The sequence below is a fragment of the Zalophus californianus genome, chromosome 4 (genome assembly GCF_009762305.2).
Source record: "Zalophus californianus isolate mZalCal1 chromosome 4, mZalCal1.pri.v2, whole genome shotgun sequence".
In the NCBI taxonomy this organism is placed as follows: domain Eukaryota; kingdom Metazoa; phylum Chordata; class Mammalia; order Carnivora; family Otariidae; genus Zalophus; species Zalophus californianus.
The window spans coordinates 17,816,961-17,836,808 of NC_045598.1; the positions used below are offsets into that span (position 1 = coordinate 17,816,961).

At 54.8% G+C, this 19,848-nt stretch overlaps 1 protein-coding gene across 4 annotated transcripts in view; it reads right to left on the reverse strand.

The window, feature by feature from the left end:
- The window catches only part of MYOM3 (myomesin 3), a 49,144-nt gene that overhangs the window by 14,571 nt on the left and 14,725 nt on the right, over positions 1–19,848 (reverse strand). For all 4 annotated transcript variants that reach the window (XM_027573580.2, XM_027573493.2, XM_035726952.1 and 1 more), the window contains 15 exons: positions 18,696–18,740; positions 18,101–18,241; positions 16,732–16,893; positions 15,929–16,070; positions 14,887–15,086; positions 14,076–14,129; positions 13,579–13,706; positions 10,687–10,870; positions 9,041–9,215; positions 6,064–6,185; positions 5,478–5,665; positions 5,095–5,221; positions 3,876–4,054; positions 1,291–1,405; positions 118–274 (listed from right to left, as the gene is read on the reverse strand). In XM_027573580.2, the coding sequence (XP_027429381.2) occupies positions 118–274; positions 1,291–1,405; positions 3,876–4,054; positions 5,095–5,221; positions 5,478–5,665; positions 6,064–6,185; positions 9,041–9,215; positions 10,687–10,870; positions 13,579–13,706; positions 14,076–14,129; positions 14,887–15,086; positions 15,929–16,070; positions 16,732–16,893; positions 18,101–18,241; positions 18,696–18,740 (2,119 nt within the window). The remainder of the gene's footprint in view (positions 1–117; positions 275–1,290; positions 1,406–3,875; positions 4,055–5,094; positions 5,222–5,477; positions 5,666–6,063; positions 6,186–9,040; positions 9,216–10,686; positions 10,871–13,578; positions 13,707–14,075; positions 14,130–14,886; positions 15,087–15,928; positions 16,071–16,731; positions 16,894–18,100; positions 18,242–18,695; positions 18,741–19,848) is intronic.

The following is a 19,848-nucleotide window of genomic DNA, read 5'->3' on the forward strand; positions in this document are numbered from 1 at the left end:
GGCAGCCCCTGTCAGGTCGGTTGTCTGTGAGTCCCGCCAGGTGGTCTCACCCATGAGCTCACCTGCCAACATTTGGGGCCTGTGGATGGTTAGGCCGCCCCCTCTCCCCTCACTTACTTGTTAGCTTTCTCCTCGATCTTGACCCTCTGGGGGTCTGGCGGGCCCTTGTAGTCCTTGGACCATTGAAACTCCGCCGAGTCAGGGGCCTCAGGAGCTTCGAAAGCCAAGTAGATAAAGCCTTCTTCATCCACACCAACCTCGATCTCTCGGGCATCTGAGGGCAGGATCCAAGGGCAGGGGGCATGGAACGTTTAGAAGTAATAAACCAGAGCGTATACCTCCCTGCTAAACTTTCCCATGGCTGCCCATTGTGCTTGAATAAAATAATAACCCCCTGTCTCCTTGCTGTGGCCTCCAAGGACTTGTGATCAGCTCCTTCTCAACTCAAATGTCATAACCTCCTCAGGGAGGCCCTCCCTGACTGCTCTGGCTAAAGTAAGCCCCACCTCACCATACCACCCTGCTCATTTCCTTTATAGCACTTACTACCCTCCTAAATCAGCACCTTATCATCATTTCCTTGTTTCCTGTCCATCCTGCCCCTCCCCCATGTTTGAGCAGGGGCCTTGCTTTCTCGTCACTGCTGTGTCCCCAGTGCAATGTGGGCATCACCAAAGATGTGTTGGTAAAAGAATAATAAGTAATGAATGAATAAGTAAAAGAATGGAACGAGAACGTGCTTTATAGTTCGCAGAGCTGAGTGATTCCATCATGGACTAGCTGTGCGACCAGATCGCTTAACCTCGGAGCTACAACAAAATCAGTTCTAAGGTGGGGGCAATGATTCCTCGCTCAGGGGCTTGTGGGGAGCGCCAGGGCCGTGTGAGGATCTAGCTCAGCACCTGGCGTGTGTGGTAGGAGGGGACCTCAGGAGTTGTGACTGCAAAACAGACAAAGCCTCGTGTGGTAGCCGGAATGCTGTCGGGTATTGCTTTAAACATCCATGAAGAGTTGTGCGAATTTATGAATACGGCATATGAAAGAAGGGAAGACCCCATCAAATAGAAAGAAACGCTCATATCTTGGGGTCTCACAGAAAGAAACGGGAGTGGGGTGTGGGGGAGAAACAGGCAAGAAGGAAAGGCAGAGCTGGATGACGTGGAGGGGGCAGCGGGAAGGGGTCCCTTCCTGCTACAGGTCCACATGCTCCTCCCGACCGTCCTCTGGCCCCCGCCTGTCCTTGGTGGCGCAGCCCCGCCATGTGGTGCTGGCACCTCGGCCCGCCCCTACCTGGCTTGTCTTCCAGGAGTATGGGGTCGGTGGGCATGGACGGTTGTCCTGGACCGGCCGAATTCACGGCCTGAACCTGGAACACATAACTCTTCCCCGGCTGCAAGTCAGAGATCTGGGGGACGTGGAGGGGTAGGCAAGAGTGAGCATGAGGACGGCGAAGACCGGCCCTCCCTATGGTCCCGGCCATGGACGGCAGGGAGCCCCTCTCTCGTGGAACTCCACGGGGCGCAGGCTGCCTCGGGGTGGGGGGCAAGCTGGGGGCGCCCTGCTCTCCCCAGTCCCGGTTTGTAGTTGGTCCCTGCACAGGGATTACCTCCCACCCCCAGCCACAGCCCCGATTGAGGTTTCGTTTCCCCTCACCTGGATTAGTACAACAGTTTCCTAAATGGTGTCCCTGACTCTAGGCCCTTCCCAGTCTACCTTTCCTTCCGCCAATTTCTTCAAGATGCCAGTCTGATTGTGTTTAAATCTTTCAGTGGCCTTCAGGGTAAAGTGCAGATTTTGAGGTTTAGTTCCTGAAGTCTTCCTAATCTGGCTTTTGCCTTCTGCGCTCATACCCCTCTGGGGGCCCCCTCCACGTGCCCACGTTCACCTCATCTGTTTCCCCTTTCATGGCTCCACGCCTTTGTCTTTGCTGAGCCCTCTACCTGGAATGCCCTCTCTTCTTTCTTGGCCTAGCCAATACCAACTCGTCCTGGACCGCTCAGCTCGGGCAGATCCAAGGATTCTAGGAAGGGTCTCTTACCTTCCTCCTTAGAACTCCCAGACTCCCTTTGGACCCCCCTCAATGGTACAGTGCACAGTCTGGTAATTGCCTGTTACCCTAAAGACCAAGACTTATTTAACTCTTCATGTCTAGGACCTGGTTCCAGGCCAGGTACTAAGTTGGTGTCAAAAGGCATTTAGTAAATGACCGAGTGCCAGCCACTGACCCACAAAGCAGAAATGGTGCCAAGTCACCGAGGCCCGCCCAGTCTTGGCCTGGGCCAACCTATGTGGGGAGGCAGAGGGACCGTCCATCTCTCGGGGCTCTCTCAGGCCGGCTGCCCATCGCTGGCTGATTCGACCACAGGGAGCCTGGCCCCATGGAGCAGAAACCACAGAGTCTCGGAGCATGCCCCTGGCCAAGGCTTGTCTTCCCTGCTTCTGTTTTAGGTGGCTTTGCTGTTATTTTCTCGAAATTAAAGTTTTTTTTTTTTTCCCGAGTATAAAAGACATACACACTTGTTGGAAAAATATTAAAGCAATAGAAAAGAATATAAAAGGAAGGGTTACAGTCCCCCTGGCAGCCGCTCCCCCACCAGAGATGGCCAGAAATAACAATTTTGTAAGAATCTGTTTAGACTTTGAAATGCACATAAGCCATGAGAAACGTGGCGGGCATCATGTTTGTTAGCATCTTACTCTTTCCACATTGTTTTGGGCGTCTCGAACTTGCCTTCTTTTCTCTTGGTGCTAACTGATGGGGTGCCCACGTGTGGTCCTGAGAACTGCTCACTCTCCTGCCCGCCGGTGAAAGACACCTCAGCAAAGTGAGCTGGAGAAGACATTCCCCCTTTCCCTAGAGCTCCAGAAAACAAAATCTAATCCATATCATGGAACTGTCCTCACCCTGTTCCTCAAACATGGGCGGCCTGTGAGCCAGGCTGGCTGCAGAGCTGGGCGCTGGGTGTGCAGAGGCCGCCCCAGCACCTGGAGGTCTGGGACTCTGACTGATGGGCTAAGGTAACGATTTGTGTCCACTGAGAACGCTGCAATAGACACTTTGTTTTCCCGCATGGACAATTTCTGTGAGGGGGTGGAAGTTAAAACCACCACCCCAGGTGAATAAAACCAGTGATTCTGCTAGATTTCTTATTTATCGAAAGAGTTTAGAGTTTGTTTCTCATTTAAATTAAGAAATATCTATCTGCGTAGATGTTTGTTAATGTAGGAGATCTATATATCTATATGTAGATAATATACCTACATAACATACTACATATATATATATATGTAGTATGTTATCTAACATAAATAGCCTACTTTGTATTCTGATTTTTTTCTTAGCCACGTATGATGGATATATTTTCATGTCAGTACATACATGTAGGCCCACCCCATTGTCCTTAAACTACCATAGTCCTTATACCTACCTGGCACAGGATTCCGCTTGAAGGATACACTGATTTATTTAAGCAAAGCCCCTATGGATGGAAATTTACATTGTTTCCAACTTTTGCCTTGATAAACCATACTGCAGTGAGCACCTTTGTCCTCAGATCTTTGAACACTGGCTTAATCATTTCCCTACCATCCGATCCCAGAAGCAGAATTCGGTGCTCAAGGGAGATGCATGCTGATGGTAAGTGAAGGTTTAGGGAGGAGTCTGCCCAGCTTGGAGCAGGTTAAGACAGCCAGCCCAACAATCAGCTTACTGTGTGACCCTGGGTGTGCCCCTTCCCCTCTCTGGTCCTCTACTGACATTAAGTGAGGGCAGCGATCTCTGAGGGTCATTCCGGCCCTGATGTTCTGTAATCCTGCCATCTCCAGTGGCAGGGAAGGCTCAGGATGGAACAGGAGGTGAAGGGGCAGGGACTCACCCTCAGGTGGGTGCCAGAGATGAGGTCTGGGGTGACAGGCTTCCATTGTTCAGAGCCTTCCTCTTGGACACTGATGCGGTAGCCCGTGACGGGCCCAGCTCCTGTGTACAGTGGGGGCTCCCACTTCAGCACCAAGGAGGTGGCCTGCACCTCGAACGCCTGCACATCATACGGGGGCCCTGTGGGAGGTGGGGGAGAGGAGGAGTTGGCCGGCCAGAGAGGTGGGCAGCGAGCCGGGGGGCCAGGCATCAACCCTTGTCAGTCGGCCAGTTACAACCGGACCTGGGAGCGCCTGCTCTGGGCACAGTGGGGACCTGGCAGGCCTTGGCTTTGTGACAAAGCTTGGTTTTGGCCTGGGCCTGAAATAGGGTTAACTCTTCAAAATGTGCTCAACATTACTTTTTCCAGAAGCATCCGTGATCTTCTCCTTCCCTATCCCAGGCAGCAGTAACCCTTCTAACCTCTTTGTTCTTTCAGTGATCAGTGTAGGGGCTAAGGCGTGACCTTCAGAGCCAGCTCACCGGGGTTCATGCCCCAGCTTCACCTTCTCGGGCTATGGGGACTCTGGGTAAGTTATTCAGCCCCTATGTTCCTGTCTCCTCATCTGCAAAGTAGGGATAATAATAGTTCTTATAATCTAGTGCTGTTATGAGCATTAATGGCATAATCTGTGGAATCTGTCAGTACATGGTAAGTACCCAATAAATACCAGTTATTTATAATTATTGTCTCAAGCATCACACATACTCATTATCTGCCATTTGCTTGAAAAAACCAGCACTGAGCTGAACAGAATGATGGAAGGTTGTGATCCTTGCTTCCTAGGGAGGAGGTGAGGGCTCATATGGGGGAAAGCTAACGGGGTTGTGGGAGTGGTGTGCAGGGTGTTGGTCACCATAGCAGTGTGTCCTTGGGGTTTGACATTGGTCTGTGGCCAGAATCAGGGCTCAAATGGTGTGCTGAGCTAAGGGATAATTTATGCTGAGGCTACAGAGCCAGTTGATGGCCAAGGTCAGGGGTCCTCTAAAGCAAGGTTAAGACTATCTGTGTCAGAGATTACAGGGTCTCTTGGTGGAAAGGGCCAGTGGTCTGAGGTCTGGGGCCAACAGAGCAAGCTTGGATGCACAGACAGCTTGGTGGTGGTCAGCTCACTGGTTGGATTTGGGGAGGAGGTGGGGTGGGGGCAGGTGCTGGACTTCAGTGTCTTCAGACCTCTCACCTGGTTGGGGCATCGTCCACTTTTTGCACTCAAACAGGCTGCTGGGTGCTGACAGCTCGCCAACCCCTGCCCAGTTTGCTGCCCGGGCACGGAACTCATAGAAGTGGCCTTCACAAAGGTTACTGACCTTGAAGAGCAGAGACAGATGGTGAAAGCCAGGGCTGGGGCCGAAGGGAAAGAGGTACGGCGGCAGGGGGGTCAGAGCAGGAAGTCCAGGGGGCCTTAAATGAGATTGCCCAAGTGAATCTGCACTTGAAAATTAGCCAGATTATCAAGTCCAGGGAACCTGAGGCCTCGCTTGGCTTTAGGACCTCCAGTAGTGACCTCTGGTCTCCACCTGCCCTGGCCAGGACACCAGGCCAGTGGCCCCATTCCAGGCTTACCTTGCAGACCCGGGTGGGGATGGGCTGTTGGTTGACCGGGTGCCAGTCCAGCTCCTCTGAGTCGTGCTGGTCCAGGAAGTAGCCCAGGATCTTGCCACCTCCATGACGCTTGGGGGGCTTCCACCCAATGACCATATCATTCTTCCCACAGTTCAGGAGCACGAAATCATACGGGGCAGATGGCGTGGCTGTGGGGAGGAAGGAGGTGAGGACTGCTGCTTCCTGGGGGTGGCCAGATTGGGCCGGGGGGCCCAAGGGAGCCAACAAGCCTCCCCCAGTGGATGCCCACCCTGCTCTGGGGGTACTCAACCCAGCAGCATTTGCTGGTAACCCTGACTCTGCTACCTGCAGGGCACCTGGGCCTCAGAGCTGGTCAGACATCACCCTATGGCCTCAGGCCATTGTCATTTCCTCCCCAAAGGAAAGGGGTGGGGGATGGGATCTGCTCTAGATCCCCTCAGAAGACTGACGCTCCCTTGGCCTCTGGGGTTGGACCCTCCAAGATGTGGTCTATAACCCCCTGCTTTCTCTCAGCCCAGAGCTGCCCCGGAGAGACGTGCAGGCTGCAACTGCCCTTTGGACTTACCCAGAGCCTGCTTGACCCTGATGGGTTCGGTGACAGCTGAGCTCTCGCCTACCCCAGCCTCGCTGACTGATCTGACACAAAACTCATACTCCTTCCCCGTCCTTAGCCCAGGAACTGTGAACCTGGAAGAGAAATGTGCAAGCTTTCAGGGAGGGCCAAACAGCTTGCAGACATCACTGAACTTTTTAGAACAACCTTGTGGGTAAGTAGCCACCAGCAATAGGATTTGAGGGTTTGGGGCCGGTTCTTACGTAAAGATATTGCTCCTGCCCCCAAAGTGATGCTCTCACCCTGGAGGGTGACGTTATTAAGATTTGAAAGGTTGGAAGAAGGTGGTCAAAAGGCATAAACTTTCAGTTCTAAGACAAATCAATACTGAGGATGTAATATACACCATGGTGATCATACTTAACACCACTGTGTGATATACAAGAAAGCTGTTAAGAGAGTAGATCCAAAAAGTCCTCATCACAAAGAGAAATCATCTCTCTCTCTTTTTAAAAAAGATTTTATTTATTTGAGAGAGAGAGACAGAGACAGAGACAGAGAGCACAAATCGGGGGTGAGGAGGGACAGAGGAAGAGGGAGAAGCAGACTTCCTGCCAAGCAAGGAGCCCAATGTGGTGGGCTCGATCTCAGGACCCCAAGGTCATGACCTGAACCGAAGAAAGATGCCTAACTGACTGAGCCACCCAGGGACCCCTATTTCTTTTTATCATATCTATATGAGATGAAAGATGTTAACTAGGCCTATGGTGGTCATTATGTCATAATATATGTAAATCAGACTATCATACTGTCCATCTTGAACTCACAGTCATGTATGTCGATTATTTCTCGGTGTAATTGGGGAAAAAAAAAGATGTTAAAAGACGTGGCTCTTTTCGAGCCCACCATTAAATTGCAACTTTGCTGGGAAAGCTACCCGTTGAAGGCCCAGGTAGCCAACCCCAGACCTGTGCCACCTGGTGCATCTCTGGGACTTTGAGCCTCATCCTTGAAACACAACAGCAGCTCTTATTATGAGTGCTGTGATTTTAAAGCATGGAGTCCTTTTCAAGACCCCCAAAGAGCACTGTCGTCCAGAGACATACATTCCAGATACGCTCTGGTTTAGAGAAAAATGTCCTGTCCCTTCTTGATGAAACCCAAATTGCAGATCCCTTTCTCTCTTTTCCCTTATCAACAGTGTCCTGCAGCAAATCTTGCTCTACAGGGAGCCTCTCTCAGCCAGGTGACCCCAACGAGACCCGAGGACTGAAATCAAGTGTTGATGGCTGACATTCCTGGCTAGTTCCCGGCTCAGGGACGCGCACTCGAATGGGGAACGTGCCTCAGTCCGAGGGATGAAGCCCCGAGGGGACGAAGCTCAGGGAGGACCTGAATGGGTGAGGCCGGGGGCAGCTCCCTGGACCAGCCCCTGCCGACAACAGACGACGGTGAGGCCAGCAGGGATAGTAGCCATGCGCACACGTCTAGCATGGCTTTCCCTACCGTCTGCGTCAACTCGGGCCCTCGTCACCACACCCTCTGAGAAAGGTATGGTTACTCACCCCTGTTTTGGAGATGAGGATGAAGTTAAATGTTGGAAGGTTGGAGGGGCCCTGATGGATCACACTGTCCCGTTTCTTCGTCTTACAGATGGGGAGGGCCTCCCCCAGAAGGAAACAGGCAAGCCAAGAGCCCACAGTCCGCTAGGAGCAGAGTCTGGACTGCCGCCCAGGCCTCCTGAACCCCAGCGCAGAGCCTGCCCTTGTGTTAGTCATCTGTTCAGACATTCAGATGCTGTTGGAGCACCTCCAGTGAGAGCCAGGTGCTGTGGGGCTGGCAATACTGCAGGGAACCAGACCCCCACAGCCCCTCTGGGCTCCTTTGATGCCTTCACATAGGCAGCACTCCTGGGCAGTGGTGGTTGCTTCTTTCCAGCCATGACACGTATCACTGACCGCATGCACGCACGTGGCGAGTTCTCTGGACATTCCAGAGGAGCCTGCCGCGCGCCCCCCGCCCCCCGCCCCACTGCGTGTGTGATATGTGTCCCAGACGTGCCACGCCCTCCTGGTGACTCCTTCAGGGAAGCACACTGAATGCAAGCTGGGGGAGAGGTGTTCTTCTAGAGACAACCGGTCAAATCTGTCAGAATTTGTAAAAAATCGGATGATTCTCCAACTTGGGAACTTTAGCAATAACAAGTTGTGAGTGACCCCTCACAGCTGACCATGTGACTTGTGGGGTACAAGGTCCTGTCCCTTTTTCTGGGTCAGATGATCAAGGGGATCATGGTCAAGGTGAGCCCAGCCAGCTGTTCTCAGGGCCCAGCCAGCCATCTGATGGAAAGAAGGGGAGGGGTGTCACCACCCTGACCCCACAGAGCCTCAAAACTGACAGAAGTCATGAGCCCAGGAGCCTCGAGGTTCACTGTGCCTGCAAGGATCCGGGCCTTGTGAGTGAGGAGGGAGCCTCAGCAGGGAGGAGAGTCTGGTTCTACCAGCCCAGAGGACAGTGGAGACTCTGGGCTCCCGCCGGCTTGGGGAGGGCGAGTGTCAGTGCAGGAGTACCAGGCGAGTGAGGGGGTGCATGCAGCGCCTGAACCCACGCCTCCGCGGCTGCATCCTCTGCCTCTGTCTCTAAGCTCCTGGATGGACGACACTCGGTCCGTCACCTCTGCCGACAGCGTGCCCTCGGGCAGTGTGTGCTGAAGACAAGGTCATCCGGGCCAGGTCCCAATTTCTCCACGACTAGCTAAGGGAGTTTGGGCAAGTTACTTCAGTGCTCTATGCCTCTGTTTCTTCATCTGTATGGTGATAATAATCACAGTTCTAAACTCAGAGGATTCAGTTAGAAGTAACTGACCTAATACAGGAGAAGAGCTCAGAACAGTGCCGAGTGGCACATTGTGAAATGGCAGGCGCCAGGATCCTTAGGGCCCGTCCTAGCAGGAAGGGGCGGGGGGGGGGGGGTGGAGGGAGCAACTCACTTGTGGCCTTGGATGGGTTTGTTGTTAACCGTTTGCCACTCAGATGATCCTGCCTCCCGGGAGTAGATGTAATAACCCAGGAGTTCTGGGGCGTCTTTCACGGGCTCCCAGGTCAGGGACACAGAGGTCTGCGTGTCTCGGAACGCTTGAACTTGAGCTGGAGGAGGGAGAGTAGCTACAAAACAGAAATGTGGGCTGTGTGAGGATGCTGAGCGACCTGCCTTACAGACTGGGGAGGGGTGGGGTGAGGGGAGAGGCTGGGAGGAGCCCCCGCTGCAATCCAGGGTGGCAGGGGGGGTGTCAGACCTGCCCTGGGGCTTCAGGTGTCCCCTTCCCAGGCCCTATGAGTCTCAAGTCCTCTCCCCTCTCACCTCCAAACATCTCTGCTTCCTCACAGCAGCCTCCATTCATTCATCCTTAGTCTCCGTCCCCTCCCCCACTGCTCTCTTTTGTACAATAATTTTACATTTCTCATACAAGTAAATGCTTTTCTTTTTTTCTCCCTTCCCTCCCTTCCTCTCGCCCCTTTTTCTTTCCTTTCTTTTATTGAACTGTACTAGAACTTTTCCCTAAAACTTCCTTGTGGTTCAGAGACTGCCCACATCTGATCATGAACAGCTCAGTGGCCAGACCCCGAATCATGTCTAAATCTGTGGGCTCCTGGCTTGCCTCTTTCCTCCTGGGGGAGGCCCTCCCCACCTGTAAGACGAAGAAACGGGACAGTGTGATCCATCAGGGCCCCTCCAACCCATTCATATTTGCTATGAATATATATACACACACACAAATATTATATATACAGATATATGTGTGCATATATACACATATTATATAATATATGCACACATATAATACATATGCATATAGGTGTGTGTGTGTGTGTATATATATATATATGTATGTATGTATGTATGTATGTATGTATTTCCTATATTATTGGAACAGAGCAAATCTAGGACTTTGCTCTCTCCCCCAAATGGGTCCTGCAGCACATCAGGCTCCTCTGGGTTCAGTAGTGCTGCAGCTGGGCTCCCTAAAGGGCCAGTCAGTCAAGACAGCTACAGGGAACCTTCTAATCTGATCTTATTAAAACGCCAAGAACCCCAGAATCCGGAGGCCTCGGAAGAAGGAGGGGCCCCGGGAGGTTGGGGGCCAGGATGGACCTGCACCTAGGAGACTCAGGAAGGGGTGGAGGTGGGAACAATAACCAGGCCTTCAGAACGACACATCTGGCAGCTGAGGACACCAAGGTTTGCAGCTAGGACATGATTTGCCCAGGCCCACGCTGTGCTGCTGCCAAGAGGTGTCCTGCCTGGTGAGCCAGGGCTTGGGGTGGGACAGCTTTAGGACTGAGGGACCACTTGCTCACACTCGGCTCCTGCGCTGGACCAGCTGGATTCTGGAACCTGTGAATTGTTGAGCTGGAAAAAAACTCCCATACTCTCACGAGCTCCTTACTCAGAGAGAGACAGTTCCTGGTGTTCTGAAACCTGACAGGCCTGAGATCATGTTGCTTTTCAGCTTCATGGTGGGAAGAAGGGGTCAGGGACAGGGAAGTGAGCATGGCTTTGTCCCCACAGCGATGGGGCCCCGGCCCTGGATGCCGACAGCCTGGCCTGCCCCCACCTCTTGCATCACACCGGTACCTGGCCTCCCCCTCAAGGCGATGGGCTCGCTGGGCTCTGAGGGATCGCTCATGCCATACTGGTTTATTGCTCTCACTTTGAAGACATATGACTTCCCTTTCTCCAGATCCAAAAGGGCGAATCTTGGGGATTTCACAGGAGTTTCTGAGCTGATGGCCTCCCAGGTGCCGCTCCCTATGATTGACTGTGACAAAGGAGAGAAATACGCATTGATGAAGCGGTTGCCTGGGCCGGGGCTCTGGGCCAGGCGCTCTGACCCCTGGCCCGGGCTGCCCCTGAACATGGAGCTCTGCACCCACCTGCCTCCTCCACATCTCTACCTGGACGCCTCCTGAGCATCTCACATTCACCATGTCCGGAACTCCACTCTGGATCTTCCCCCAAACCCACCCACATTCGGTTGATGGGACCTATCCTTCCAGTGGCTCAGGCCAAAAGCCTTGAAACCATCTTGGACTCCTTCCCTCTGTCCCTCACATCATCCCAAATAGGCTCCCACAACAAATCCAGTTGGCTCCACCTTGAGAATTTATCCAGAATCCAACCCTGGCCTCCCACCCTAATGCCCCTGCTATAGCCTTGATCCAAGCCACCATCATCTTTTACCAGAGCTACATCACTCTTTTCTCCAAACGATGGTTGGAAGGATCCCTTCACAACACAAGTCAGATCACGTCCCCGGCTGCCCACAACCACATCTCCCTCAGAGCCAAAGCTTCTCCACGGCCTGACCCCTGTTACCTGTCTGGCCACATCCACTTCCCCTTTGCCCTGTGCCTCCCTGCTGTTCCTGATGGCACCAGGCCCAACTCCTGCCTCTGGGCCTTTGCACTTGCTCATCCCTTTGCCTGGGATGTTCTTCCCCGCAGAAATCTCTGGTGGGCTCCTCGTTTCCTTTATGCTTTTATTCAAAACTCACCTTCCCGGGGAGGACTCCCAGCCCCCCATCTAAAATGTCAGCCACCTCTTCCCCCAACACTTCAAACCGCTTCCCTGCTTTTAGTCTTTCTCCTTAATGCCTACCACTAGCTAACGTGCTAAGTATTTCCCTGATTTATCTTCTTTACCGTCAGTCCCCGCACCCCTGACTCAAAGCTCAGCTCCATGAGGCAGGGGTTTGTCTGTTTTATCTGCTGCCACATCCCTAGGGCCAGGAACAGCACTGGCAACGTGAGAGGTGCTCAGTCTATGTTTGGGGGGGCGAATAAGTGAGAAAATGAATGAATTCTCACAATAACCCTGAAGGTGGGTGTTAAATTTCCCCACCAATGAGAAAACTTGTGTTCAGGGAGTTTGGGTCACTTGGCTGAAAGTCACGTATCGAATAACTGGTGTATTTGGTATTTAAGCTCAGGTGTGGGTGCCCCCAAACCTACTCACTCTCCACAGCATAAGGGACCCAAAAGGCAGCCATGAATCCTGCATCTCTGGGCAGATAGAGGGTGAAGAGCTGAGGGTGATGCAGGTGAGTGATGCAGCCAGAGGCCACCTCTGCTGAGTTTGGGTATGCCAGGTAAGATCCAGAAGCACTGGGGGAACTCGCTGACCCCGCCCTCCCCGTGCTTTCCCCTCCCAAGGTGCACCCGCCTGTTAGGAGCCCAGAACCCAGCTAGGCCAAAAAATTTGCAATAAAAACCAGTGAACATTGCTGAGCACCTACTGTGTGCCAGGGTCTATTCTAAGTCCCTAGGTGCTTTAGTTGATCCTCATAGTGACTCTATGAGGTGTGTACAGTTATTATCTCTATTTCCAGAAGAAGAAACTGAGGCACAGAGAGGCTCAATAACTTGCCCAAGGTTACACAGCTAATATGTAACAGAGACATGATTGGAACCCAGGCAGTCGGACTCCAACATTTTAACCACGACATGCTACAGCCTCATAAAACAAATCCTCCACCATCTATGGCTTTCCTATGTGGGGAAAATAGGATCACCCGTGAGTGCGCAAAGAGAGGCCCGTTTGAACAACCAGAGGCAGAGACTCCTCCCTGGAACTTTCACTAGCCCTGTACCGTCCGCCTACTATGTGCCAGGCCCCGTGCTGGGTGCAGCGAGTAATGAGAAGGCAAACCTGGCCTCTTCCTTTAGAGGGGTTGGAGTCGAGAATGTGTCCTTGGGACGCGTTTACAGGCCCAGAGCTGCTGGCCCGGCTCTGTGCTGCATCTTATTTCATCCTCCATTTGAAGGAGGAAACTGAGGCTCAGGGAGCTTGGGAAACTGGCTCACACAGCAGAAATCAGGATTTGAGTTGATCTTAACACCATGCTGTTTTTCACCCAGCCAGCTGCCTCCCCCCTGCTGTGAAATCCACCCCGAATGCATGAGCTGCCCGCATCTCCAGACACCTGCCCAACCCCCCCGCCCCGCATCAGGGTGGGAACTGCCTCCAGGGCTGCCCGCTCCCGCCCCTCATGCCTGGTGACAGCTGCTGCCCGTGACCCTGGCTCGTGGGTACCCTCCCAACGTGGCCGTGGCCAGGAAGAGGTGCTGGACCCGATGCGTGACCCCATGCCACCCAGGAAATGGTGGATCACACTGTTGTCACTGTTGTCTGTGTGTCTTAATTTTGTGCATTTTCATGAATAGCCCAGGAGCTGCCACCAGGCACTGGCCTCACGGGGCTGAGGTCACCTCAAAAGGTCTGCCCCCTGTGGAGGGCTATTCTCAGCCCTTCCAGGCACGGATTCTCTTCTAGTCTCTGAAGGCCTCCCCAGGGACGCTGCCTGCCATGTGTCTCTCTCCCTTTCTCTCTCTCTCTCTCTCTCTCTCTCTCTCTCGTCTCTGTCTCTCTTGGTGCTGCCCCCTGCCCCCGTGCCCCCCATGCGTCCTGTGTGCCCGCATGTCTGCTTTTCAGCCTAGCCTGGGGCTGGGGCCCTCGGGGTCTCTGTACCTTCTCCAGGGTGTATGTCAGGGGGGCTTTGCCCCGAGGCCTTGGCTCCTCCCAGCTCAGAACCACATAGGCATCACGGATCTCGCTGGCGTGGACGTTGGTGGGGGGCGAGGGGATGGTCACAAAGTCTGGAATCAGTCATTGAGGAGCAGAGATGGGTGAGCCCTCAGAGACCCCTCATTTCATAAAGGGGAAATGGGCCCAGAGAGGGGCAGGGACTTGCTCCAGTCACCCAGCAAAGCCAGGCAGAGTCAAGGCCAGAAGCCAGGTCTTCTCCAGAACTTTCCCCAGCATGCTCCCTCCTCCACAAGGGGCGCGGTAAGACAGGCGGCAGTCACCTGAGAACCCTGGCCTCCAAATGGACCTCACCCGCCCTCATCTCCCCATACCCCGCACACAGACACCTTCTGCCTCTCTGCCACTTTGTGTCCCCAAGTTTCCAGAGACATAAAGGAGGCTGGAATCTGGAGGCAAAGTGTCAGGAGGTTCACACGTACCTTCAAAATCATCTGTGCTGACTGTGATCTTGTTTCCCAGATCAAAGGAGATCTCTAGGGTGGAGAATGGAGCATGTTGGGGGAGAAGTAGGGGGTGCAGGATGTGTGTGTGGGGGGCGGCTGGGTCAGGAGGGGGCAGGGCAGGACCTGCCCACTCTGGGTACTGGTTCCTCACCCTCTTCCCAGCCCTGGCCTTTGGGCCCCGCACTGTGTGGCCTCAGGCAGGTGTTCTCTGAGCCCCCATATTCTCCGGGGTCCAAGGTGGAAGGAACACTGCTGCTCTAGACCCCGGGAGAGGCTCTGTCTTCTTGGGACAAATGGGGACGGAGGAGAAGTGATGTGCCTGGGTCGGACACCTAGGGCAAGGTGGAGCTGGGAGGCAAACCCACGTCAGGCTGACCCCTCAAGGCTGAAAGGGCGGTGCCCCCCATGTGCCCCCAGGCTCGGGGCTCCTGAGGCAGGGCTGTTTTCCTCCTTCAGATTAAGGGCATCTGAAGAAGGTGTTGTGGTTCTCCCTCGGATTAGCATCTCCTGTGGACAGATTTGTTTCTTCTGTCAGACTAGTTGTACTTTCCCCCTCAGGCTAGGGGCTCCTAAGGATAGCACTGTGCTTCCTGCAACAGTCTAGGGGCTCCTGAGACTGTGTCTCCCTCATCCGACTAGCAGTTCCCGAGGGCTGTGCCGCGTCTCCCCCCATCCCCCTTGGGAAAGGGCTTGGAATGGGGGCTGTGCCACCTGTGTCCTGCATGAGGCGGTCCTCAGTGGGCCTTGATTGATGCTCTAGAATGTTCCTCAGGGCCTCTGGACCCACCTGTCTTTTTCCGGGCTTCATCTGGGTCGCCCATGACAACCAGTTCTGACGCCTTGGAGGGGAGGCTCCTGCCTGCCCTGCTGACGGCTCGCACCCGGAACCGATAGCTCTGGCCTTCGAGGAGGCCTTGGATAGGGCACCGACAGATCCCGCTGGGGGCCTCATGGCAGGGCACCCACTGCCCAGACTCGCCCTGGCACCTGCGGGAGAGAGGCCCCAGCTTCGGCCCCTGCCCCCGACACACACCTTCTGGGTCTGAGCCCCTACCAAGTCCAGTCCTCCACCCCAGGCTGCCAGTTAGGGTTGGGTCCTGTTCTCCACTCAAAAGCTCGTGAATGGTAGAGTTCGGATTTCGCCCCAGGGCTGTCCACTCCCTCGGAGTTGGGGCTCTCTGGGCCATCCGGGTACCACTGTCCTCAGGCGGTACGCCGGCCCGCGCTGCCCGCTCAATGGGGCAGTGGGCACATGGGGTCTGACTCCTGGCTATACCACTGAAGAGCAATGTGACTCTGGGCAAAGTCATCACCCCATGTATCTCAGTTCCCTCATCTGTAGAATGGGTTACTAAAGAGTCCCCTGCTGCCCTGGACTCGGTGAGGTTAGGCGTGCAGCTCCAGGACCTGCTGTGAGCCCCTTCAGGGGCAGGATCAGGTGTCACCTCACCTAGGGCCTGAGAGCTGGCAGCTTGTGCAAGAGGTGGGATGTCCCGGCCCCCACCCACCCCGTACCTCCGGTCAGTGTTGTCCTGTCTCTGTCTGTCACTCAGGGACATATCCACTAGTGCTCACTTTCAAGCACTTAATGTTTGCCCCTCCCAGGGTCCAGAGGGCTGACTCCAGGGGTGGAATTCCAGGTATTGGAGGTGACAGATTTGGAGGCATGCATACCTTTCTCTTGCCCCTAAATTATATGACCTGGTCTACCTCATGCCCAGTCTGAGGCTAGGCATGGGGCTCCCTCTTTCCTGTGGCCCCCCACTCTCATTCTCACAACCAGGCAGAGCTCTCCCCTGGGGGCTCTGCCACTCGAGAGGCTGACTCACCGCTCGATGGAGTAGCCAGTGATGGGGTTGCCCCGGGTGTCGCTGGGTGGGGTCCAGGTCAGGATGAGGCAGTCTCTGTTCACATTCAGGCATTGGACATTCAGAGGGGAGCCTGGGGCCCCTGGCTTCTCGGCTGCTGCATCTGAGACCCAGGGTGGGGGTTGAGGAAGGGAGGGGGGGGAGGGGAAGTTTCTTCCAGTTGGGGTCTATTTGGCCACTGACCCCTCGCACTCCCTCCCACTCCCAACCCTCCAGGGCTCAGTCGTGATCTTGAGGACCAGGACCTGAACAATAGCCTCGTCCCTTTTAACCATAGCATCTGCAGGGGGGGGGGGGGGCTGTGAGAGTATCAATCATTAGGGGCCCATTCTACTCTACGACCCTGAATGATCAGTGTAATTAATCTCTGAGCCCTGTAGCATGCCTCCATTTAGTGGATGGGAAAACTGAGTCTCAGAGGAAAAGTGACTTGCCCAAAGTCACCAGCTAGTAAAGTGGCAAAGCTAGGATGTGAACCCAGATCAGTTCAGAGACCAGGAGGCAGAACTCACCAGGTACTAGAATCATCCCAGCCCACTCTCAGCCCTCCCTCCCCAGCTCCTACTAAGTCTGAAACTCAAGCGGTGTCCTACTGGAGGGTCACAGGATGCCACAGGGATTCTTAGAGACTCTTCACTCAACACCCTTATGTATAACAGGGAAACTGAGGCCCCCAAGAGGGCGGGGAAACTTGCAAAAGGTCCGACAGCCAATCTGGTTGCCGGGCTCCAGCTACACCTCCTACCCTCCAACCCCCTACTCACCTCTCACGAACACATAGGTGCTCTGCTCCTGGAGCCCAAAGGGGGAAGGCACCTGGATAGTGTAGAGCCCCTCATCCTCCTTGTAGGCGCAGGACACCTTCAGGGATGCCTGGCAGTCTGCGTAGAGGATCTGCCGGCGTCCTGAGGGTCTCAGTAGTCTCCCTGAGGAGCGGTGGGGTCCAGTGTGAGCTCTGGCCTCACCTGGGAACCTTTAGAGGGTCTGGGGGTTTAGGCAGAGGCGTGGCTGGTGTGGGTGGTGTGGCTATAGCCTGAGGCTCAGCTGGGGAGTTGGGGGGGGTGGCCCTGAACTCTCCTCTGCTGAAGGCTTGGGGAGTGGGGCAAGGTCCAGGCAAGGGGTTGGTGGCTCAACATGGGAATGAATGAGCATCTAAGGAAGTGGTCAGTGGCCCAGTGAGGAGTTGGAGGTGCTGTGAGAAAGTGGGAAAAAGAGAGGTGGGCCCCTTTGTGAGGGTCAGTGTCTCTGCGTGGGGGCTGGGGGCTCACTGTGGGTGTTGGGGGCTCCATGGATGGGGATTGTGAGCCAATGAAGGGAGTGGGGGCTTGCTGACGGCATGGAGGCTCAGGAAAGGGGCTGGGGGCTCGCTGAGGGAGTTGAGGTGTCCGTGAGGAGGGTAAAGGGCTCATTGAGGGGGGTGGGGGCCGATGAGGAGAGTGGGGACTCAGCAGTGTGACCTTAGTGAGAGGGATGGGGACTCAATGAACGGGCTCTGGGGCTCAGGGAGTGGCTCCTGCCCTGAGGCCACACTGTGGGGCCAACCCGCTCTGTGTCCCTCCCTCCTGTCAGGACCTCCATTCTGGAAGATCTACAGGTTTGGGAAGACATCTCAGCCTTATGGCAACTGTCTCTCCTTGTGGCTTCCCCAGTCTTCTGCCCTGCCCCCCGCCCCCAGCAGGTGTGGCCTCCCTAGGGGTGCTTGCTGGCCGCCGTGCTCCTTGTCCTTCGTCCGCAGGCCTGGTCACAGGTGGGGAAGGAGGTTCAGGCATCCGTCTCCTCCCTGACTGTCAATGGGCAGTGGCTGCGACTGTGCCTTGGCTTCCTCCCGCATCCCAGATGAAGAGCCCCTTGTGTTCATGCACATCTGCCTACCCCTGCCCTGGCACCCAGCACAGGGCCTGGCCCCCACAGGTGCTTGGTGACCTTTGTAGGGTGACCTGGTCTGAATGAACCTGGCTGGGCTCCTGTTTTCTTCGGCACTCATTACTCAGCTTATACCTGGGGAGGGGCATAGCCGAGTTTCTTTCTCCATTGACCCAGGGACCCAGGGCTGGGGTGGAGCCAATGCTCTGGTCCCTCTCTGGCTTCCATCTCTGCCCCTGAAGACTGGGGACCAGGACAGGGGGGCCTCACCATCTTGGCGCCACTGGATGTTCTGCTCAGCATCTAACACGTCTTCTGAGAATAAGCAGGACAGAGAGAAGGGCTCCTTCTCTCGGGCAAAGACTGGCTTCAGCACCGATGTGAATTCCACGTTGGGGCCAAACAACAGTCCTCGGGGAGGGAGGAGAAGTTAGGGCAGCAGTCTTTGGAGGCCACCAGCCTAGCCTGGGACATCCCCACTCCTCTGAGTCAGGATTCATAGTTCCCCGGGGGTGGTCTTAACCAGGAAGTAGGGGCCCGGTCCTGGGGGGGGGGGAGGCGGGGCCAAGATTTATCTAAGTGGGATCAGATGAGCCAGAATAGCAGCTACCAAAGGCCATGTCCTTTGTCTGTTGGTTTTGCCTTTCTCACTCAGTTTTGGCCCCTGGCTAGCTTGGCAGCTGGGGGCAGCTCTGGGGTGCCAGGGGACCCCCACAAGTCAGTCTGCAAGTATGAACAGCTCACAGGCAATGACATGCCTTTGTGGGCAATGGATGGATGATATTCTAAAGGGGGCTATGGAAGGTAGAACGAGGGACCCAGACACCCTCCTCCCCGAAGACTGTCCCTCCCTGAGCCTCCTTACTTTTAAAGATCTCCGAATCGAAGCCAGCATCCTTCCCCATGTAAGCTGAAAGCCCAAGGCAAATGGAGTTTGAGAAGGTTCAGATCTCACATCCCTAATAGATTAGAGGTGGCGGCTTGGCTGTGGGTTTGAGTCCTGGTCTGTTGGTGGGTCCCCCTCTGGCTGCTGGAATTTCCTTCACCCCCTGGGCCTCTCTTCCTTTCTCGGTAACATGGGGACAGTGGCTCCTTGCTCCTGATGATGGGGTTCTGAATAATTGAGTTCACATGAACTAAGCCCTTGGACAGAGCCTGGCACACAGTTGGTGCTCAATAAATGGTGGTTTCTATCCTCTGCCCAGACCCACTGCCAGGATCACATAGTCTTCATAGATGCCAAGTCTGGTTGGAATGGGACTTCTGGTGGGGTCAGGGATAGCCAGCAGGAGAAGGGCAGCACTGAGATTAAGATGGGGGCTTAAGGGTGACATCCAGGGTGATGTTGACACAGACCACCAGAGCATAATAACAGCTCTCGTTCACATGGGACATACCACGTGCCGCATATTAACTCACATATAATCCTCACAGTACCCTGTCTGTTGGTGCCGTTATCATCCTCTCATACAGATGAAGAAACTGGGGTATAATCACCCAGCTAATACCCCAGCAGCCTGAAGCCATGATGTCACTGGTCCCTGGTAAGGCCCCTCCTGAGTGAGGCCCGGAGGGGGCTGGGAGGCTGCCCAGAGTCACACAAAGTCAGTGAAAGACTCAGGATTAGAACCCAGACCCCCTGCCTCCCAACCCAGGGCCTTCTATCAGCTGCTATGGAGGTGAGAGCAGGGGAGGGATGGTAATGACCGTGAGTGGATGCTCTCAGTGGGAGTCTGGCTGGAGTCTGGGGGCCAAGAAGCCGAGCGGATCCCAGAGTTGCTGGCCTTGGTGGAGAGAGGGATGGGGGTCTGGAAGAAGGGATGGGAAGGGTGGGTGGACAGAGGGAGGCAGGTCCCTGATGCTTGACCTTGGGCTTGAATCTAGGCACAGCCTATAAGGACAGCTCAAATTCCACACAGGGAGCCGGACTGGCAGAGGGGACAGCTGCCTCCCAAGAGCTATTTGGGGAACAGGACAGGGGGGTGGAGAGGAGTGTGAAGGACAGTTTAACAAGGTCT